At 35.1% G+C, this 24,705-nt stretch overlaps 1 protein-coding gene across 10 annotated transcripts in view; it reads right to left on the bottom strand.

Annotated features, from left to right (window-relative positions):
- Window positions 1-24,705, bottom strand: part of Pum2 (pumilio RNA binding family member 2) — a 75,380-nt gene that overhangs the window by 12,495 nt on the left and 38,180 nt on the right. For 5 of the 10 annotated variants that reach the window (XM_029484301.1, XM_029484304.1, XM_029484300.1 and 2 more), the window contains 8 exons: window positions 23,039-23,309; window positions 22,733-22,826; window positions 20,906-21,031; window positions 18,248-18,390; window positions 16,386-16,518; window positions 10,539-10,685; window positions 10,170-10,460; window positions 5,778-6,014 (listed from right to left, as the gene is read on the bottom strand). In XM_029484301.1, the coding sequence (XP_029340161.1) occupies window positions 5,778-6,014; window positions 10,170-10,460; window positions 10,539-10,685; window positions 16,386-16,518; window positions 18,248-18,390; window positions 20,906-21,031; window positions 22,733-22,826; window positions 23,039-23,309 (1,442 nt within the window). The remainder of the gene's footprint in view (window positions 1-5,777; window positions 6,015-10,169; window positions 10,461-10,538; window positions 10,686-16,385; window positions 16,519-18,247; window positions 18,391-20,905; window positions 21,032-22,732; window positions 22,827-23,038; window positions 23,310-24,705) is intronic. The other 5 variants (XM_029484306.1, XM_029484305.1, XM_021178784.2 and 2 more) reach the window with 3 other exon arrangements.

Below are 24,705 nucleotides of genomic sequence, written 5' to 3'. Positions count from 1 at the left end.
GGAGGCAGAGGCAGGCAGATTTCTGAGTTCGAGGCCAGCCTGGTCTACAGAGTGAGTTTCAGGACAGCCAGGGCTACACAGAGAAATCCTGTCTTGAAAAACCAAACCAATCAACCAACCAACCAACCAACCAAAAAAATCAAAAAAGAGTTAAGGTCAATGGAACATAGAAAAAAAGTTGAAACTACGTGAGGGAAGACTATGGCTGATAAAGTTAAAGGCTTGTAAGAAAATCCAAAGATAATTGAGTTAAATTGAGGCAAACTGTAACCATAAATTTTTTTCCCATGATACCCCTTTTCATATAGGAACTAGAAAACACAGTGAGGACTGTGTTATGAAAGAATAGTTTCTGCTACTGGACAATCAGTTACAAACATATTTCCAAACTCTTCACCTCTCCAAGTCTACACAACTGTAGTCCTCATCTAAATGCTTAAGGCTTACATTTCTCAGACTTTAGAGTATTTATGTAGATAGATAAGAGTTCAATGTTGAGTATTCTTAGGCTGATAATTTGAATAGAAATGTTCCAATAACAGAGACTTCTGAGTCCAGCGAAAGATTCAGGTTTTCGTAAGATGCCCAACTTGTACTAATTTAATTAAACATGTGCCTTGAGTGATCTACTGCCAAAGTACATCAATCAGTCAAGTACTCTCTCTTAAATCTGTGATCATCTTAACTAAATTAATTGAAGAAAACATTCACAAACATTGGAACCAATGTCACAAAGGTGCTTAAAGGGTTTGATGCTTAATTTTCACTATCAGTTTTTACTAGATTTGGATTCAAATAGGAGACAGACCTCATGGCTTATCTGTGAGGGTGTTTCCAGGGAGGTTTATATCTGAGGAAAACTATCCCTGAATGTGGTCAGCACCATTCTATATTTTGTGTTTTCAGAATGAACAAAAGGGCATGCAAAATTAGCATAACTAGTCATGTCTCTCTGCATCCTGACTCTGCAGTCAGCTATCCGACTACCATGATGCCATGACTCCCCTGCTATAATGGATTATATGTTCAAACCATCAGTTAAAATAAACTCTTTCCCCCTTATTGCTTCTGTTAATGATCTGATTATAATCCTGAGAAAAATAACTAGATAACAAAGATAATAAAGAAAATGATAAGGACAAAAGTAAAATCATTCAGTCTTGAAACCAGTACAACCAAAACTCAATAAATTTATGTGCAGCCATGTGTGGTAGTGCACACCTTTACTCCCAGTACTCAGGAGGCAGACAGAACTATGTGAGTTCCCAGGCCAGCTAGAATCACACGGTGTTAAGACCCTGTTATAAAAACAAAATTTTATGCAGAAAGCCAATCATAAATTGTCCCACAAAACAAAATTTTATAATTTCTTTACATTTAACCCTCCCATGAGCAAGACAGACATCTTGAAGAGTTGCAACAGTACCTTAGCATACATGATAACTGATATATAATCTTCTGAGAGCTGAATGTGATGTTCTACTTCCTGCCTGTGAAGTTGCCCATCTAAAGTTGCAGAAGGTACACACTTGAACTTTAAAGGTGCTTAGACAATATCTCTCAGGGAAATCTCAAGAATAACTAAATTCAGAAAGGAATCTAGACGTCTACTAATATTCTATACAAAAAAAAACCCACAAAACCTTAGGAAACAAGATCTTCAAGATAATGTAAATATTACTTCGTGAAAGGCTAGTTAAAATGCAGTAGTCAAACACGTTTAAAAACTATATTCCATTCCTTATGTAAGAGCATAATAGAAAAGGAGTACTATCATAGGTCAGAACTGTAGGTTGGCATCAATTTTTTCAGTTATTCTTACAAGTCTTAGGAGCTTATTTACTCTTTAATTTGTTTGTTTTAAATGGATTTATCATTGAGCCAGTCTATGTCCACATTAAGGATGAAATGACAAATATGAAGATGTTTTAGCGAAAAACAAAAGACTAATGCTATTTAGTTAACACCTCAATATATTTCATATTGTTATGCTTTTATTAACAATCATACTTAAACATAAAAACGGAAGACAATCTTACATCTAACTTGGCCATACTTGTTCACTCTTATACATTTCCTCTAAAAGGAGAGCCTGAATAAGTCTGTTAAAGCATGTGATTCTTAGCAAATAACTTCTGGGGGGCGGGGGGGGGGGGAATCATCACAGTAAATAATGCCCCATTTTTAAATAGAAAATGTTCTGATTAGGAGAAAAACATAAGTTCTAGAAACGTGTGATCCAGAGTTAATATTTTCCTATTTACTTAACATAAATGATTCTCCACAATTCTGAGCCACCTTCCAATAAACTAGTATCACTGAGTTCAAAGTTCACAGTATACATTTTAATCTCTGATTTCTTGGGGGTGGAAGCACATATCTTGAGAAGTCATTTAGTCTGGCAAAACCAAGGAAGGCCATGCAAAATGGTGCTTTATACCTAAGAAGTCCCAAATGTATCCAAATACTAAGACCATAAGCATTAGACAAATTAGAAATTACTAACATATTTTAAGTTTGTTTTCCCTAACCTAAAAAGTGGTGACATAGAAATGGTCTAAGGAGGCCAAGCACAGTACAACTAATGGTTTAAAACTGACACTAACTAATTGTTCATTCTGAGAGTTAGAAAATGAAAGAATGAGGCATTATCCTAACCACTATAGGAATAACAACCTTTTAGGGTAACCTTTTAAGTTATAAAGGAAAATTCATCATAGAGAATTTATAGATTGATAGTATGAGAGCCACAACTTTTCATAACCCCTGAAGAAATATTTTAGGCAGTGGCCATAAGGTGTTAAAACACCATGTAGACTAGATTGGTAGTCTCACAAAGGACACAACCATATGTATCTTGATTCAATGTAACACAACAGAAAGTGCCCAGAACTGCACCTTGCCAAAAGAAGCCATTTACAGGAAATACCATGAAGGCATATGCTTACCACCACCATAGGAAAGCAAGCAGCAAACTCAAGAATGTGAGAAATTTAACAGGACAATTTCTTTAACAAATGAATGAAACAAAACAAGAAAAAAAAAGTGGGGAAACAAATATAAATGAAAAGACAATTAAACTTAAACGACTGTGACTCAAATGACTGATATTTAAGCCAACCAAGCAGACCAGTCAATAAGAAATTAAACTATGATAACAATGTTATAGGTATAGTGTTAGAAAACCTGATTTTATACTACATATTGAAAAGCTAAAACTATTTTTCAGTCTTCTAAGCTCAATATACTAAAAAACATAGGTTCTGAATATAAGTTTTTATTTTAAAAATATTCAAAACTTATGAACTAAAATAGCTCTCCAATAAAAGTGACTCTAGCAAGTCTAATGATATCTACTGATTAAATATTTACTCTTTATAAAGAAAGTCTTTTTACAAGGAGATTGCTGCTTTGGGCAGTTTCTGTGGGGTTCAGACAGCTACCATTATCAAAAGGAGAGATGAGTTTTAAAAGTCTCATCAAGAACTTTGGGAATGTTGATTCCAAGAACCACTCATAACTATAATAGTTGTATATTCATTATTTCAAATCTTGGTCAAGACTAACCGAGAATTAGTTTTAACCAATTCTAGTAAAGCAGGGAGACTTACTCTTTTTGATATAGGAGCCTTGCTAAGTTTCCTGGCTAACTTTAATTTGGACCTTAGCCTCTGAAGTAAGTAGGATTACAAAAGCATGCTAATAAGTCCTCACAGGGAAGAATCTTATGCAGGCCAAGTAAATAAAATGCTTTATATAAAATCAAATCTGTAAATTCTACTCCCACAAAGTATTTTACATGTCAGCAATCTTGATATTGACTCACAAAGAAATCTAATTCAATGATATAGAGTTCAAAATTACTTTCTAAATAACTGAGGCAGCAAACGTAGAATGATCATTATTAATGTGAAGTCAGCTTAGTCTATGCAGCAAATTCTACGTCAGCCAGGCCTTAATAGCAATACCCTGTTTAAAAAATAAATATTTTTAATGTCACAAAGCATAGGAGCTTTGTATCATTATTAAATCATAAGAAAGTAGAGAATAGATTATTTTCATAAATAGTGTAGTAAATTCATGAAACCTGAGATATTTTCAATTTGGTGGGGAAACATTTCAAGTAACATGACTAGAACTAGGGGAAAGTAGGGACTAACAAAAGAAGACATTATAGGTGATTACTCATTGCAATCGGAATGCGTTTGAGCATCTAATTTCCAACTGAAGCTTTGGGTGTAACAGTACGAGGTATAACACAGGACTCTTGCTCAGATATGATTTCCCACAATTGACTAAAATTCTTCCTCTAAGTAATTAGACCAAATTCTTTACTGTCTAAAAAAGAGACACATCCACACTGTAGTGCAATTACAGACACCTAAAAAATCACATATATTCAATTTATTAGCAAGTTATATATAACGGTTCTAAGTAAACAAACACACACAGTAACAGTTAACAGAACCTGATCTGCAACTTACCTATGAAAAGATGACAGGACACAACAAATATAATTTTTACAAACACAAAACTATTGGGATACACCTGTCTTTTTTTCTTTCTTTCTTTTCTTAAAAATTTGCTTTTGGGTTTTCGAGACAGTTTTCTCTGTGTAGCTCTGGCTGTCCTGGAACTCATATATCCACCTGTCTCTGTTTAAAATTAAAGGCATGTACCACCACACCCAACATTTTTTGGTTCTTTGTCCCAAACTTAATACATTTCAAAAGCATGTCTTATCAAACAGCTCTTGTGAATAAGACGGTTGATAGCAGAGGCTCAGGCTATAAGCTAGGTAAGTCTATGAACAGGCAGGGATGTAAGTCAGACCTCAGAACCCTATCTGAATAAACTAACTGGTACATATTCAAAAGAGCAAATCTTCCAAAGCGCAAAAATTTCAGAATTTGGGTGGGATGCAGGACCAGAATCTTCGATGTAGTCTGTTTATAATAATGTTACATTTTAAAAATCACAAGATAGCTTAAATATTTCTAAGCAACAGAACCATTTAGTTTCAGCTGTACTTAAAAATAATCACAAAAATCCATAGCTTAATTTTTAATGGCAGAATTCTTTGATAAGACAGGGATTCATATACAGCTAATAATGTCTAAAAAGTCTTCAAAATATACTGTTTCCCTTATGGACAAGTACTTCCTAGAAGAGGAATAAAGGATAACCACCAATTTAATAATCTGGAGGTGAGAATAATTTTTAAATAGAGATAGAAATAAAAGTCCTAAATGTTTCACCTTTAGGAATATAACACGCTCAAATCATTTTTCCCTTTTAACATATTCAAAAGAGAAGCCTATTAACTTCTCTAATGCGCACACATTAACTGATATTCTCTGATATAACTTGTGGTAAAATGGCCAATACTGTACTAAATTATTTACATCCCATTACTATAATATAATTTTCTTATGGTGCGCAAAAGCTTGACAGTAAAAATTTCTTTCACTATTATGTATATTGTTGACTTTCAGATGCTCTAGAACACATAAATCAAAAGCACAGACAAGAGAACATACACCACTGTATGTCATAAAAGAACATAAAATACAAAAGAGGGTCTTTACCTTACTGTACATTAGACCCTCACTTTGAATTTCAGGAAGTAGAACTTTTTCAAAAGGCTAGTATCTAAAAGCAAAAGCAATTTGGCATGTTTTATCCAACATTCAATATTTTACACATATTATAAACACACATACAAACACACATACATGTATACATACAAATAAAAAGGGTTTTGGGTTTTTTTTTACCTAAATGCAAACTGGATGAGGATCCATGTGATGAAAGTGATGGCGGTGGCGTAAGTGAATGTCCTGGAGTTTGGCTTGGCAGAGGCATGCCTATTGGACTTGGAGAGGAGGAAAATCCCAGACTATTGTAAAATGGTTGCCCTATGGGTGCTAGGCTGCTACTAGATCTTTTGTACAAGTCAGAGCTAGTAGATAGAGACTCTCTCCTTGTGGCACTACTACTTGCAGAACTGCCAACTGAAGAAGAAATAAAAAAAACCCTAATTACATACAGTGTTAACTGAATAGAACCTATTCCCAACCAACTCTTGCTGGGCAATAATAGAAGTGATCACAATAATTATTTTAGAAACATTGTGGAGATGATAATTATTGTGATAACTATATATAACAACTTATTAATCATAAAAGGGTATAAATGCACCCCAATAAATAAGCAATCCTTAACAGAGCAGTTATATGATTCATTACTTCACACATATTTTACCACCGACACATGTAGTTACTGTGCTTTAATACCCTGGTATGATTTATAAACTCTGAATTGCAAAGTTGTCTGTTTTAGGTCATAAAAAAGATTAAACTCAAATAAGGTTTACTTTTGTATTATCCTGATGTCTGGAACTGGTTTTTAAGATTTCAGCTCAATGCCAAAAAAAAAGATTATATTAATAAATAGAGTATTCATAAATTTCCCTCAACAGTCATATCTTAGATTTTAGCTGTGTCCAAAATAAAGCCCATATTGGCCCGAATATTACTAGCTGGATGTGAAAAACAAGTGGGAACTAACTTCTCAGTATTGTTCATATAATTTGTTAAACAGAAAATCCCAACCACCAAATTTTTTCTTGGAAAATTAATGTCTCTCTTTACTGGGCCACACTAAAACCATGCCTGTGTCTCTTACCCTTCAGGATCCTTCATTTTTTAAGATTCTAGAACTGGCCTCCTGAGCTCCTTATTCAGAAGTTCCCCCTATCCCTCAGCTATCTAGGAGTGCATGTTAGGAAAAACAATCTGGCTGTAAAGCAGCATGCACGTGTACAATCAAATCCTTTACTGAGTATGGAAAGGCCATGTCCCAAATTTCTATCATTTATAACCAATATTCTCAATTACGTTTCATTCTTATTTTGAAACATCAGTCTCTTTTAACCAAACACCTTTCATGAAACATTTTTTCACCTAGGAACAAGGTCTACTTTCCCCAATAAGGACAAGCTCTATATTCGGACCAATATGGCAATTCTTTCCAAGGAATTGTAAAGTCTACTAAGTCTTGGTTTTTATATTGTAAGTCATATATAAGTAATGTATATAATAAGTAGGTCACACCTAACATGGATAAAAGAAAACAATTAGAGAACATAATAAGCAAGCTGAGCTTCTAACAGATAGAACCCATGATTACCCAGGTTTGGTCAAATTTAAATACCTATATAGAAAAGGGGGTTGGGGGTAGTGACAACTGCACAGGCAAAAGGTTATACTGCAATAGTGACTTTCATAGCATCCAATGCAGTTTCTAAAATACTGGCTATGTCTCATGGAACAGTTCACATTTTAAGACCTAACATATGATTAACTAGAATCAGCAAGGACACTATATGTACTTTAATAGTAAAACTAAATTAAGCCTTAATGAAATAAACATTTTTTGTTTGGTATTGGCAAAATGTCAATATGTGCTATATCAAATATGCTAATTTAAAAGGACACTGTCAAAGTGATCGCTTGAAGTGTATATTACCTATTATACTTATCTCAGACTCCTATTTATTTTAATAAGCAATTTAACTGATAAGCAAGGTTATTGGCTCTTTTTAGAGCAGCACCATTATCATTCCTTGGCCAAATAACCAAAAGAAACTGGCTGTGACACATGTAATGTATTCCCCAAAAAGAGAAATCAAGATAAATCTTTAAAAAAAATTTCAGAAATTACTTCAAAATATAGAGGTTCTTTAAATTTTGTCCTGTCTGTAAATTACATGCAACATTGACAAACAAAATGTACCCAAGATACTAAGTAGGTAAACAAATGCTGGAATCACAACTCGTTCATCAACTATGCATATGATATTAAATCACAAACTTTCAATTAAAATATCACTTTAGAATTAACAGGTCATAAAAAAAAAACATGATTTAATTGTTATATCAGAGTAGCTACCACTGCCTGCCGTATTTGCTATTACTCAAAAATTAAACTATCATATTGGTAAGGAGAGCTATGTAAAAATAGACAACTATGTATTTTAGCTTCTGCTTATGTATGCAATTGTGTGACAGGGCAGTAACAGGTGTAAGAGTACATATGTATAGCACTTGAATGGACTCTCACAAAAAGTCAAAAAGAATGGAGAAGATGAAGTTTATCTAGAGGCAGTTATAAGTGCAAAGTGTAATGCTCCTACTCTTTACTTATTAACTTGTAAGTTCATTTTTACATTATACTGGGAATTGAACCCACGGCCTAATGCACACCAGACAACCACTCTAATCCTGAGCTGTATGCCTAGTCCTAATGTTCCTAGTAGCAAGATAAAATGGTTAGTTCCCAGCCAGACCGGGCACCAGAATTCGGCATGTGATGCTCAAAAGTGAGTAAGGCATGAGTGCTCTAAGGGAATTCCTAACTCTGAGATAGACGGGAATCTCAAGAACAAATGAATACAGTGATCTAGAAACCTGCACCAGCGCATCAATAGCATACATTAGAGAAAACAATATGGTGTTTATCAAAGCTGTTTTTCCCCGAAAGGATTATAAGGGGACAATAGCTACACTTTAGAAATTACTTTATGTCCAGGATGTTTATATCTTAAAGTGTATGTTCTATCAGTTTTGCTTAGAACATTTAGGATTCTTTCGGGATAATGTCTTAATTGGGTTAGAATCACAGAATGAGACTCATGGGAGTACATCATCTGGACATAAAAATAATCAACTCAAAAAGGAACGAAATAAGTAGAATTTTTAAAGAATTGGGCAGGAGAGTTGGCTCAATGTCTAAGAGCACTGGCTGCTCTTCCAGGGGACACAGGTTTTAAACCAGCATCCATGTGATGGCTTACAACCAACTCCAGTCTCAGGGGATCTGATGCCCTCTTCTGGCCTCCCTGCACACATGTAGTGCAAAGACATACATGCAGGCATAACACCCATACACATAAAATAAAAAAATTTAAGAGCGTTAACACAAAGTCCAAATTCACCAGATGTGCCCTACGCTGTACTGCTTATTTAGAAAATACTGTTAGGCAAGTAAAGCATTCCTTTATTGTATTTCTTGAAACTAAAAGTGCCTTTTACTCCCTACAAGTTTATAGCTGTTCTACAAAGATATACTCATACTACAAAGATGAATATTAGTTCAGAAGACACATCAGGAAAATGGCAAACACCTGATAACTGCATTAGTTTTGCCATTTTATTTCTGTTCTGGGGGGAGACAGTGTCTCATGAAGCTAGATTTGTTGCAAGCTCATTGTAAAGCCAAAAATAACCCTGAACTTCTGATTCTTATAACTCTACCTTTTTAAGAAATGGATAATAAACATACGCCGCCATATAGAGTCTAGGCTGTGCTACAGATCAAACCTAGGGCTTTGTGCATACTGGGCAAGCAAGCACTCTACCAACTGAGCTACACCCCAGACCAATTTTATCATTTTCCACATCAGAAAAAAATCTGAAGTGATAAGAAAACAAATGGAAAATGATTAGGGGTTCTAAGAGTATTAAATATAAACATTAAGTATTTTAAAAAATCCCTTGAAGTCCAAATTCGTATCTGTGCTCTTAAAAGTTACCAATTACATATAAAGAACTAGAATATGCTATCCTTACCTAATGTGAGACTGTTTTAAAATTACGATTTCTTAATCCAAGTAAGAAAGAATCTATTACATTATTTTTAATGAAAAAACCTAAGTTATTTTAAGTATACTGGTAGTTTCTTACGGGACTCTAGTGATTCAACATTTATTTATTTAGATATTAGGCCAAATACAGAAAACCATAATTAGCTACCCAAACCTAGTAAGACTGTACCATCCAATAATGACTATTGTTCTTTTTAAGTTATCCAAATTTTAGGATGGCCATGTATTAACCTCCTCCAATATTACGGGGAATAAGGAAGAAATAGTGATTAGCAAAATATAGAGTACCAAATTCTTAAATGCTGGGGGAGGGGGAGTATGGGCTTGCTAGAATGAGCTAAACATTTATAAATGACTGAAAGATTTACAGGAATTCTGTAAAATTAAACTAGCACCCCATACTTTATTCCTATCCCTCCTACACTATGTTATTACTGCTTGTCTTTATATTAAAAATTCAAATACCTCAAGTATGCTTAGCAAAGTTTTTAAACAAACTTACCTGATGAGCCAAATCCACTGAGAGCTGAGCCAATAGCAGCTCCTAAAGAGCTACCACTTCCAAAGCCAAGAGACGCACTTCCAGGTTGGCCAGGTCCATGAGAAAATAAAGAGCTGCTCTGGGAGCTGTTAGTCAAAGAGCTGCTCCCATAAAATGAATTAGACTGCAGGTTAGTGCTTGGTTGCTGCTGCTGCTGCTGCTGCTGTGGTGGCTGAGTGCCAATTGGCCGAAACAGGCCATTTGTGCTGCCTGTAAGACTATTTGCAGTTCCTCCAGCTGCTGCTGCTGCTGCTGTAAAATAATTTCAGAAACTTCTTGAAACTACTCAGAAAAGTACCTAAAATCTCTAAAAATGTCAGTCATACTTACCAGCTTGTGCTGCTGCTGCTGAACTAATTAAGACAGGTGTTGGAGCCATTAATCGTACTGGAGCTCCAAGGCCAGTTCTTGCTCCAGGGCCAACCACTAAGGCACCAGTCTGATCATAATAGGCAGTTGGAGCTAGTACTTGATAGCCTAGATAACATTAAAATGAGTACTTATTAATGAAAACACTTTACAACATAAGACGTGAATACTTTCCCTTGTATTTGTGTTTAGTCCATGATTTCACATTATTATTACTAAACCTCTGAATACAGATGGAAAAACCACCTCTGAGGTCTTTTAAAAATGTGTTTTTATGGAGGTACCTTTATCAGTCATGTCTTATACTTACAGATTATGAAAAGTTCTTTTCTTAAAACAGAAGCTATAGGCTTCCAAGAACTAAGTCATAGAAAAACATCACCATTTGGTCAGTTATGAAGAGAGAGGCTAGAAAGACTAGAGGAAGTAAATTAGAACACTATTTAAAAAAAAGCTTATCTAAATTTTAGAGCAAGAACATTATCAATGCATTCACTTAGAATTTCACTTGTAAGCATCACTTTAAAATCTTAAAATATGGGGGTTAGAAAAATGGCTCATAGGCCAGGAGCACTTGGTTTTCCTGCAAAGGACACAAGTTCAGTTTCCACTACATACATGGCAGCTTATGACCAATTTCAAGGGGTCAAGCATATACAGTCAGGCAAAAATACCCATACACAGAAAATAAAACATATCTTACTTTTATTTAGTTTTTCGAGACAGGGTTTCTCTGTGTAATGCTGGCTGTCCTGGAACTTGCTTCTTGGCCTCTGCCTCCCAAGTGTTGGCATTTTAAAAAAAAGGTTCTGTGAGACAGATCCAGCCTGGTCTTCATAGTGGGAGCCAGGTCAGCTACAGCTACACAGTGAAACCCTGTCTCAAACCCCTCCCCAAAAGTTTAAAAAATTTTAAAAATATAATCTGAGAAGACAACTTAAGATCACTAAGAGTCAACCTGTAAAGACTCTCATAGAGGCCTTAGTTTTATTGTAGGTTTGTGTATGAGGTAAATGACATTTTTAAATTTCTAAAAAATACCAGAAAATGAAATTTACTTCTAAGCAGTTTTTTCTCAAGAGAATTTCTCCTCTGAATCAAAACTACACAAATGACATTTGACATTTTCCCAAGGATGGCACATTACTGCTCCAAAGGCACAGAAGACAATTTAACTGTGAGCAACAGCTATTTTGGGGCAATAGGGTTTTAACTCTCTCCTGGAGCTCAGGTTGAGAAGGTGACAAGAGCTTGACAACTGTCTGTGAAAACATACCAAATTATACTAACACAGCAGTGCTGACAACCACACAGAAGCCAAAGCTTCTTTGTAAAATTACAATAGCAAAATGGCTTCAAACATAGGCAAATTCAGTTCATGTAAGTGAACTATGCTGAGATAAGCCTTCTATCATTGACAGTAACAATTTCACATTTATTTTAAGTAAATATAGCAAATTCCAATGTAGTATTCATTATGCACAATACTAGATTCTCAAAATTCTGTTCACATTGATGCACAACAATGGTCCTAAATTCAAGACTTAAATAGTACTCCCGCTCAAAAGCATCATGGTACAGCTGGCAAGAAGGCTCTGCAAGTAAAGGTAATTAATTACTGCTTAGCCTGATAGCCCTAAGTTCTATCCTATAACCCATCTGTTACAAGCAGAATTCTCCTTTAAGTTGACTTCTGACCCCTACACACTTGTTCTCCATGCCTCAAATAAATAAAAAATGTTTTAAAAAAAAAAAAAAGCATATTGTCGGGCTGGAGAGATGGCTCAGTGGTTAAGAGCACTGACTGCTCTTCCAGAGTTCTGAGTTCAATTCCCAGCAACCACATGGAGGCTCACAACCATCTGTAATGGGATCTGATGCCCTCTTCTGGTGTCTGAAGACAGCAACAGTGTACAACAGTATACTCATAGACATAAAATAAATCTTAAAAAAAAAAAAAGCATATTGTCAATAACACCTGCATTAAAAACTAATGGCTACCCCATTTGGATTTTGGGTTGAAAACACTCTTTACAAAAATAAAACCCATACTTAAATGATGTGTATAATTCCCTAAGAGAAATTTCTTGTAAAACTTGTGTTCATCTGACCCTGAAAATCTCTCAAATGCATCCATTCTTCTGATTACCACTACTCTTGTCCAATGGTATTGATGTCATGTTTCTGTTCTCTTATCACACCTTTATAATTTTATGCTCCAGAATTATCTTTTTAATAACCAATTTGCTAGCATACCCCTCCCCTCTTCAACACATTATAAAATGTTTAAAATGAAAAGCAAAACTCTGAATGTAGTCCATAAAGTGATCCACTTAGTCCCTGACCTTTTATCTGAATGAAGACATATATGAAAGGATAATCTCTGGTGTACTGTATGGAAGCATCACCTGTCAATAAAAAAGCTGGTGGCCAATAATCTGAGGCTGAATTAGAAGGTGAAACATTTGGCAGGGAGACAAACTCTGAGAAATAGTCAGAGGAGATCTTGCCACCTGGGCTTGAAGGAAGTCAGATGTGGATCTAAGGAGAGGTAACTAGCCATATGGCAGATAAAGAACAGTATAAACATTAAATAAGCTACAAACGAGTAGGAACAAGCCTAGCTATTTAGGCACTTTTTAATAAATGATAAGCCTGAGTCATTATTCAGGAACTGGGATATGGGTGGAAAAGCCCAAAGTTACAAATGGCACCCATCATTGTTGGCATGTATTCCAAACTTAGCTAAAAATCCAAACTTAGAACAAAAGATCCAGGTATGCCCCCCCAGTGGAAAGGCAGGGAACAACCACCTCTTAGAGCAGTTTCCCAGCCAGGCAGAAGATATTCTAAGAGAGATCCAACCAGAGCCTTAGTACTTGGTACATTTCCCAGGTGACAGGGGGACTGAGCAACCTGGGCCCGTGAGAAATCAGTGTGTGAAGCCTGCAATGGCCCGGAGCCAGAAGAGGCACAGGCCACCTTTTCAGAGTGGGGAGAAGTCATATGTGGGCCCTCAGAAAAAGCCTGCTGGTCCCTCCGGTAGAGAGAAGGATCAATAGGAGGGGACAGAGCCAGCAGCCTGTACAATGTGGCAGAGAGTAGCTAAATGTCAGAGACATGGGCGGATGCCAGCTACAAACACTGCAAGACACTGCAGACAATGAGAAAAGCTAAAACAAACAAACAGCTAGACAAACAAATAAACAACAGACTTGGTAAGATACTTGGGAAGTCCTTAAGGAGAAAGTTAGAAATTAAAAAGAAAAATATTTTGTGTTAAAAAAAATGAAATACACAATGACATAATGCATCTGAGTCCCATATGACTTTGTTTCGCATATCAACATACAAATAATTATTTTTTCAGAAACAATTACAATTTTAGATGTCCCTTTAAAAAGATATCAGAATAAAGCAGACTTAGGGAAAGGATTGAGGAATGGATAATGAGATGATTAAAGGATTCTTTCTATCAGAATCAGGAATCTTCAGTGGATTCTGATCTGGAGTCTAGAACAACAGCATAAGGGTAGTTCCAGATGAGAAAAATCCACAAAGGTTTGAGGAATTAGAAGGGCAATACAGAGATACAAATATACTGAGTTAAAAAATACAGATTCTGTTTAATGAAGTCACCTTAGAACAATGTCATACAATACTTTATGTTTCATTTTGTAGAATTTGAAAATGTATATTTACATGCATTAATACATCATACAGTTGATGTCGAATTCAGAATTCCAAGGGGCTTCTGCCTTGAGTTTTAAAAAGAAATAATTCTAAGATTGCACATTTATTAGAGATGGTGGCTATACTGGAGATGCCTTTACAGACTGAAGCTGATGAAGCTTTGACATATGTATCCAATAAAATAGAACAATTTTTAAAAATATTATAGGGTAAAACATATACATCTTACAAATATACCTTACAAATGTACAGGTTAAACAACTGTAAAAAGATCTAACTATGCTTTAAAGGAAAGAGTCAGAGAACAGAAAGGGAATATGGGATCTCTCAGAGATAGATTAAATACTTTATTCATTTTTTTTTAAAGTCAATTAAGACATAACATAGCTGCTGAAATACACTGAAAGAACTGTTAGATCAGCCTATGTGAAAACCTCAGAATGAAAAGAAAGGAATGTGTTGCATTGAGGAAGAGGTTTTGCCTGTTTCAATAGGGAAAAAAAAGCTGTGGATTCCATCAAAAGTAGTTAAAATTAGATTTAACCAGAGCAGACATCCTGAAGATCTTGGCAACAGAAACAAAGGAAGAAACCAAGAAGAAAAATAAAACAGATAAAGTATATACACGGATCCCTTTATGTGGGAACAGGTTTGAAACTGGCTAAAATTTGGATATCTCAAGCCAGGACTACAGCTATGCACAGCCTGTAAATCTTGTTGGTTACAGAGTTCTCAAGATTTATCATGTCATCATTTGTATGGCAAGGGTAAAAATTTATTTTATAAATTGGATATGTAGTAAAAAAAAGACTTATAAAATTTGATGCCTTTTCCCTAATCTGAACACAAAGAATAGTCTTTAGTTGAATTGTACACACTGCATATTCCATACATGTTAATGCAAAAATGTATATTACCGTTGAAAGATTCTATGTTTGCAGAACAAAAGAACCAGACATCAAAGAAGACAAGGCAAAACTAATCCAGGTTAATATGTAAGGCTGGATAGGACAACTGATGGTAACAAAAGAGAGATTGGATTCTTGAAGTATCTGTTGAGGATCGATGTAGCTATGAGGGTAAGTAAAAGGGGGGGGGGGGGCGCTAAGCATTGCTATTTTCTGATGCAAATTTTTGTAAAAGATGTAGTGTTTACAATGAAGCAAAGATAAAATTAAAAATATAAATTTACTATCCCCGTATTTCCCAATTTATTAACATGAAATTCTATAGGTTCTTTTCTTTCTAAAAACATGTGTAGATGTTTGGCTAGCATATATGTCTATATGCCACACACATGTCTGTCACCATGGTACCAATAATGGCAGGAGAAGGAGTTGGATGTCCTAGAACTAAAATGACATGGTAGTGAGATATATATATATATATATATATATATATATATATATATATGTATGTATGTGCTGGGAGTCAAACTGGGAACACTCCAGAGGAGCAATCTACTCTCTTACTCACTGACCCATCTTTCCAACTTTTCCTGGCTTTTTGTGATATGTAAATTTCCCTGACATTACTTAACTGTGTGTGATGATAAATTTTAGTTATCAACTTGACAATCTAGAATCAGCTGGGAGAATGTCATCTTAAATTGTGAGAGGTTGTCTTACTATAATAATTGAAGTGGAAAGATGCTGTGGTTCACACCAGAAACAGTTAAAAAAAAAAAAAACTACAAATAAACAAAACCAACAACAAAAACCCTTGATAGTTGTGTTAAGAATTCTGCTATATTGTCATTCCCAAAACTGGACTTCTCAAACAAAAATATTTGATTTCAAAGATTAGTATCTGGATCTGAGGAGTTTGTTTTCAGATGGGGTTTCTTTGCATAGCTCTGACTGTCCTAAACTCACGGAGACCAGGCTGGCCTGAAATTCACTACCTTCACTCCCAAGTGCTGGGATCAAAGACATGCACCATCACTACCCAGATGGGTTCTGCGTTTGCGATAATATATTAATAAATAGTCAAAGCTTCAAAGATTCTGAGTTGGTCATTCTTCACTTAACATTTTAAATCTCTTGAGCTTCCCCTTCCCACCCTCAAAATCACCACCTCCCCAAACTAAAGTTCTATATCAAACTACTTATATACCTGGCATGCCTGCAGCAAGACTCTGACCAAAAGCCAAAGTTGGGTTTGCAGCTGCTGCAAGTGACTCTGCTTGCTGCCCTTGCTGGCCCTGACTGGGAGTAATAGGACGCTGACCTGCTCCAGGACGAAGAACCTAGAAAGGACAAATAACTCAGTTAAAAGGAATATAACAACAAATTCATCTTAGACAACTATATACATATCACAGTAGAATTTGTATTTTTTTGGAAAATAAAATATAAATTTAACATGAAAAGTTATAAATAATTTCTACCATAAAAACCAAGAAATAACACTCCTGGTTCTTGACAACTGCAATCCTCTATAAAGTAACACTGAGAGTCTAGCTCTTTGAGTAAGTTACTTCTAATATTTATACTCTCCTTTTCAAAGACCCAACTAAAGGTGAAATGGCTAAAGAGTTAAATTATTTAATTTAAAAATGTTATTTATTAAAATTTATTTAAATTATTTTCTAAGGCTGAACACTGAAACATGAGATGTTTAAGGGAATTCTGCTTTAATGAGACTGTGATGTGAAGCCAAAAACCAAACCAACAAACAAAAAACTCACCAAAAACCAAAACACACAAAAAAATTTTGGAACTCAAGGAAAATTTAGCTTAAGAACTTGTTAAAACATAAAACTTAAGTGTGAAAAATAACAAAGTAACAAAGTACCTTCAAAATAAGGTAGAAAGCTCTTAAAATAATAAAATACAAGCATGATGAAATTAATAATACATTTTACAAATATCCAAGCAATTCCTGGTAGAGCACACACAAAAGATACGGGTTAAATAAATTATTAAATGATATTATGATACAATATACAAGGGCTAAGCTAAACAATACCTTCCACAGAACATCAATATGGCATTAAAAGTATTATAGAAAATTCCTAACAAAAACTACCTACCAAACAAGCAACAAGGTATTTAATTTGCTTTATAGAAATACCATGAACACAGCAGCCAGAATTCTCACTTAGCAACATTGTGTTTACATTTATCAAGATAATTTTATTTCAGGCCCTTTCAAAAAATGTCTCTGAAGGCACAGACTGGAGGATCTCTGGGAATGGCTTTATAGTAAAGCTCTGTGGAAAAAAACTCTGCCTAATTAATATTTTATTTGAGAAATTAAAAGTACTCTTTAGTGAAAATGTCTCATCTTTTACTGATTAACAGCACACTTATATAACTACTTAGACATCTGTAGACAAATGAAGGAGCAAGCTCTTTGATATAGATATCAAGAATGTTTATTTTAATGTTTCTTGCAACAAGGCCTAATTACTCAAGATGGTTTCGCCTCTGCTTTTCCAGAAGTACTGAGTTCAATTCCCAGCACTCACATGATGGCTTGAAACCACCTATAAAGGGGTCTAATGCCCCCTTATGGTATGCAGGTGTACATGCAGACAGAATACTCATACAATTAAAAAAAGAACATAAAATAAAAAATAAGCCTTAAAATTACTTGACTTTTGAAGAAAGTAAAATAATGAAAATAGGACACACCAAACCATTGTTTTAGGGTTTTGGTTTTTTCCCAGACAGGGTTTGCTTGTGTGGCTCTGGCGGGCCTGGAATTAGCTCTATAGAACAGGCTGGCCTCAAACAGATTCAAACAAGAGATTCACCTGTCTCTGCCTCATAAATGCTAGGATTAAGTAAAGGTGTGTGCCACTATTGCCAGAGCACAGCAAACCTTTAAGTGCTGATCAGAAAATTAAAAGTCAGTAAGTAGTTGCATATCAACTGTATACTGAGTACTATCATACTATCCACTGAGGGATGGACCTGTTTTAAATACAGGAACTCCAAGGCTCCTTTATTATTTCACAAAGAAAGGCCTACCTGCTGCTGTCCAGGCTGAGCTTGTGATGCTGCTTGCTGGTTGGCTGTGTTGCTTGCCGCAGCTGCAGCTTGTTGCTGAAATAAATTAGCTGGATACACTCCCCATGGAACACCGTAATACTGAGGTGGAACCACTGCTGGACCTAAACCCCATATGGCCCATCAAAAGAAAAAAAAGTCACTAAATTTTATATACAAGATCAGTTATCGTTAAATTATAAAAAGAGACAAATCGAAGGCTTAAGAGCTGAGCATATCTATTATAATGTTTCTCCTCATGCTTGCTATTATACCACACTTTTTCTAATTCTTTTAAGACATGTCAGGTATGGGTTTGTTTTTGTTAAATTTGAGACATCATCTCAGTTTGTAAACAACTAGTCTCAAACTCATAATGTCTTGCTTCAGATTCCCAATTACTTGCGCCATTACAATACCCAGCTGACTGCTGCTATCAAAGACAGGAGCAGAGTGTTCATTCATGACAGCAGTGGCCTTACTGAATAGATTCAAGTAAAACACAAGGCTACCAATAAACTGACAAGACACTTACACACTCACATGTATTGACTGCCCATGTGGGTCTAATATAGACACAAATAACAAGGTAATACATTAGAAACCATAAAACTGCAACACTCAAAAATAACTCATTAATTCAGTAAGAAAAATTGTTTGATGTTAAATTGTTTTAACTATTACTTTGTAAGAAAACTAGGGAACCAGCTCACAGTGTATGGACTTTAAGCCTTTAAAGACATTTTTCCTATTGGAAACAGCACGTCAACATCCTTACATTCAACTGAGTTATATGAAAACAGATGTGAGACATCAGTGGTCAGGGGAATGAACAAGTTGTCTAGTCGAGAATTAGATGATTCAAAAGGGGTGGTAAAGATAGCAAACTAAGGGGAAATAAAATTAACTGATTTTGCTCTATTTTATTTTGCTCAAGATATTTGATTATATAGATTAATGAGTCCATCAAAAAAGTAGTTGAGTAAATGTCCTGATTTTTGACAGATACAACAAAATGTCAAATCAAATTAGGGCAATTAACTTGTTTAAAAACCCAACGTCACAGAGTTTAGGAGAAAAACAAAGCCCAGTATAAATATCAAATTGCTAAAATTAAAAGCACTTATAAACTTAAAGGCAAATATATTTCTAAAGATAGTAATTTAAACACAACCTATAATAAAGATTGTCAGAACATAAAAAATTGCAAAACAAACAAAATAAATAGAAAATGAAAGTGTTTAAAAAAAAAAAAAAACAGCCTCAAACTACCAAAAGCCTTTGTCTATTCAACATAGCCAGAAACTAGTGTAGAAGCTGAGCAAGAGGCCTAATCCGGAATAGTTCTGCACAAGTATACTAGGATTCTGAAAATTTAGCATGAAGAGCAATGCAAAATATAGATTTTTAAAATACTGATTAGGTGTTACAGTACTTTAGACATACTGGATCAAGTCAAATAAAATATACTACTGAATTACTTTATATTATGGCTAACTAAAAAACTAATAAACTGTATTTTCTGGCTTATACTGCATTTCTGCTGATCAGTCACGGTGCTAACAAAAGGCTTAAGTTAACTAACTGCATGTACTAAATGACCTCTTGAAGATACTTCTTTCAGTCCTGTGGATAAATGTATATACACACACACATATAGGAGCATGCGCAAACACGCACACATAAACAGATGACTACTAACATCAGCATATTAATATCTAGTTAAACGGCACCAAGCAAACTATACATAGTTATGGAATTATGTGGCACAACTTCTACATCAAAAGCTACTGACAGGTTTCTTTCAGTTTAATAGTTTAGACAGAAAAAAAAAATTAGCTTTTTTCTCTCACTTTAAAAGTAATGTCTTACGTTTGGAAGCTGTCATTCTCCAAAAAGAGATGGACTATCCAACAGTCATAAATACTAACTGGTGACAATTATTTATCTCTTAAAAGTCAGAAGTAGTAGTGACATTTTCAAAGTTATGCCACCAGAGGCATGCAAGTGAACCTAGGAATGACAGCAACACATTCTTGCCTCTACAAGCAATACAAACCATGCTTAAAGACTGAATTTATTTCTGTATCTGTAGCCAATTCGACCTAAATCAAATACCCCCTAATGACTTTCCACAAGACCATGAAAATAGTCTGTCAGTAAGAGTGCACCTGACTAGCACGCAAGTCTCCCTTAACTTAAATAAGCAATTAACACAGACTTGGCTTGAAGAGCACCTGTCAACATAATTCCTTCCATACTGTTTGCACCCAGCTTGCTTGTAGCGCTTAAGAAATGTTTTAGATAGACATTCTCTCCAAGAATTTCATCCACCTCCAAATTATTTCTGAAAAAATAATGCCGCTTTGTTGTTATTTAAAATGAAGATGTAGGTTCCACACTGTAGGATTTTCTAAACTACAAACTAGAAATATAAACCAACTACACAAGTTATTGTTGCTGCCCTGTAATAGTGTAATTGAAAAATGAACTCTCTGCAAATTTCAGTTTATTATGGACAATATATTAGTTTCTCAGAAGAACTTCAAATTACTCACAGATTACCCCTTCCCCCCCCAAAAACCCTTATATCAAGATTAAAAGCAAGTTCATAACAAGCAACAAGGATCAACAAGTTACCTGCTAATGTTGCTGCTGCAGCCAATCCTGCTGCAGTATACGGGTCGGTCCCTGGAGGAGCAGCACTAATAATATATGGATTTGGCACAAATGCAGCTGGAGCAAGGCCTGCTGAGAATACACCAGCTATATTTAAAAGGGTGAGAAATAATAAACGAAAATGTAAAGCATTTCTTCACTAGGTACAACCATTGTAATTCTGAATCTGGGGTGGGACCCCATACAATAAGGGTTTAAATTTTTACTGAATAACCCCATTTAGAACATCAGCTGTTTTATGAAACTTTTGGTCATCCTAAGTAGTTTAGACTTTGTCCTCAAAACAACAGAGAAACAAGAAAGAGTTTAAAGAGAGTGACTTTTAAAGCTTCTATGATTTCTGAGCTTAATATAAGCCTGCACAGATTAGGTAAAAGCCAAAAATTATTGAAAACACTGTCTTTGCAGTATTTTTTTTTTTTTTTTTTTTTGGTTTTTCGAGACAGGGTTTCTCTGTCCTGGAACTCACTCTGTAGAGCAGGCTAGCCTCAAACTCAGAGACTCCCCTGCCTCTGCCTCTCAAGTGCTGGGATTAGAGGCATGCGCCACCACAGCCCGGCTGGTAGCTACAAGCCTGGCTCTTTGCAGTATTCTTATCAAAAGAGAAGAAATTTCTAGGCACTGACAATTACCATTCCTGAAAATGCACTGCTACAAATGTGTCTTCTGGAAGGTAACCAGACAAATTGAAAAGGGAAGAAAATAATGAAAATGAATATATTTAAAATTAAAGGAGTTAGAGACCCAGCTTTAGATGATGATGATGATAAAGATGAGTTTATTTTTTCCTTGCCTTTTTGAGACAGGATTTCTAAGATATAGGCTGAAACCCACACAATTTCATTCCCAGACACAAGCAACATAGCCATTTTTCAAAACCAGTTTTTTTGGGGTAAAAAATTAATTAAGTTGTGGGTTCAAGACTACTCTTATACTTAGCATCATTTGCTCAGGACTGTATTCTAAACCCCACTCCAGGTCAACAGTTTCAAGACTTCTCCCTAGCTAGGGCTGAGGACGGCTCAAGTGATGAAGAGCACAAGTGGCCTTGTAGAGAGCCTAACCTAGTTCAAGCATCTCACCACCGTCTGTAACTACAGGCTACACAGACCCAGTATTTCTGGCCTGTTTGGGCACTCAAGTACTCATGTGGGTATGCAGGAACACACATAATAATAAAGTCTAAAAAAATTAGGTTCTCACTGGTTTCATCTGTGATGGATTTGGTTATTATAGGACTAGGAAATTGTATACTAGTATTGATGTTCTACTTAAGGCAACCAAAAAAAGAAACTGGAAGGCTAGGATTTACTTTTTTAAATGTGTTGTTCCACAAAATTATATATGACATTTACAACTTGCCAAAAGAGAAACCTATCAAATTTTGTTGTCTTCTACCAATCTGATCAGTGAAGTAAAACACTGAAATAAGTAAAGACAATTTTAATTTATTGTTCTTTTACTGTCAACAAGACAAAATGTGCCAATACTTAACGCTTATTTTTTAATTTAATAATTCAATCTCAAGCTACTTTCAAATAACCATTTTTAAACACTGCTTTGAAATGTCAAGATTTAAAACTGATACACATATGTAATCAAAATGATTCCCCCACTAATCATAATGTTTAGTGTGTAATCTGTTACTACTAACCTCAGAGGCCTTGCAGAAAGTAACAAAATGTAAACAAGGCATAAAACAAGAAATAAAAAGGAAACATTTTACATACCTTAATATAAGATTTTTCTTCTAATAGTGAAAAGGGTAATTTAATTCAAAAGACTTACCTATATGTGGCTGCTGAGCTGCTGCTAATGCATATTGCTGCTGTTGAGCTGCAGTTAACTGCTGAACTGTTAGTGCGTTAGTCCTCTGAAAGAGCTATACAGGAAAACATTTAATACAAAGATTAATACCAAAACATTGCGATTCTCATTAAAAAGCTATGAATATTTTAAACACTTATTTGAAGAACTTTCTTAACCATAATGACATTTTAATCAATAAAGCATTAAGTGTCAAAACCCTTATCACTCCTATGAGTCATACCACTTCAGGTTTTTCTAATAATAGTGTTACAGAAGTATCTTTACCTGCTGTTGGGAATTGTAGTCAAAAAGGCCTACAGTAGCTCCTGAAGAATCCATGGGTACCTGATTACCAGGATAGTCAAACTGTAAGGAATCCAGACCAACTTGGTCCATTGCATCCAGATTCTGAGTTTCAGGGTTTGAAAATTCTTCAACAAGTGGTTTATTCGCTGTCGGATTAGGAAGAGGGCCCAATCCTTCTGGGGGATTAGTACTAGGGCCAAGGCGCTCAACTACTTCAGTTGGAGAGGCTTGGCGACTTCCAGGAGTGCGACTAAATAAATAAAACAGAAAAGCACTGTGAGTAAATGGAGCAAGTCCAAGGGTAAAATAGTTAAGTATGAAGGGGAAAAAAGTCCCAAAATATGAAGAATAAATAAGGCTTTCTGAGTCATCAACCGTTCCATTTCCCATATTTTTTTCCTACTTAGTAAATACTTAAGATAACTGTTTCAGTATTTTTAATTTTATCACTCTCCTCAATTTGAATAGCATAATCATATAACTCAATCATACAGGTAAGACAAATACACAGGTAAGAAAATTTGTCAAAATTTACAACTATACTACTTGAAACTTTTGTCTAAAGCCATAGACAAAAATTAAGAATAAAAAACAACTATTAAATAACAAATATGGCAAAGCTCAAAATTCTACTTATCAAAAAACTAACCAGACATGATGGTTAAGTTTCCATGACTGAAAGAAATCTAAACTAAAACAAAAGCTGATTGACAACTGTGACTTTCAAAGGTTTTTCTGTGCAAACCCTTTTATCTTTTGCACTTGTTTCCTTAATGAGAATAAATGTAAGACTGGGTAGTTCTAGCTAAAAGAACAGGAGAAAGAGCAAGCAAGAAAAGGAGTAGCAGCCAAATAGCAAGCCTTTATGAAAGCCCTATACAATAAATAGCTATCCAAAGATCATCTTTACTATTTCAAGTTGTTTCTGTTTAAAAGTAAATGTAGTAAATTTTGAAAACTTAAAAGTATACAGAACGCACACAATTTTATACAAACAAAATACCAACATTGCTCCCCCACACTACCCTAATTTTCACAAGAAATTCACTAATACTGAATTAAAATTTCAGCATTGGTTTCTCTTCTCATCAACACTGTTCATGTTTCTGACATACTACTGCTACTACTACTACTATTATTATTGTTGATGATGCAGTATTCTGCCTGCATGTATACCTGCAGGCCAGAAGAGGGGTCCAGATCTCATTATAGATGGTTGGTTGTAAGCCACCATGTGGTTACTGGGAATTGAACTCAACCTCTGGAAGAGCGGCCAGTACTCTTAACTAGTGAGCCATCTCTCCAGCCCCCTCTAACATTCTTTTTACACTGTTTTTAATCCAAACATAGTCTATCTTCTCTTATACATGTTTTATATAGGAATCTTACTCTAAGTGTATTGCTCTGAGAAACTATGCATTCATAACACATTCAAAGTATAAACACCTAAGTTTAGTGGTAATGCGTGTTTTACTTGTGTCAAACACCAGCTGTTCATCAAACTTAACAGCCTCTAATTTAAGATGTTCCACACTGGCATAAGTTTGCTATCATACAGCAGTTTACAAAGTAATTCTTTTTTTTTGTTGTTGTTTTGTTTTTTGTTTTTTGTTTTTGTTTTTCGAGACAGGGTTTCTCTGTATAGC

This window comes from Mus caroli, chromosome 12, assembly GCF_900094665.2.
Source record: "Mus caroli chromosome 12, CAROLI_EIJ_v1.1, whole genome shotgun sequence".
Taxonomy (NCBI): Eukaryota; Metazoa; Chordata; class Mammalia; order Rodentia; family Muridae; genus Mus; species Mus caroli.
Note: the sequence above shows the minus strand (reverse complement) of the source record. Positions and strands in the feature narration are given on the sequence as shown.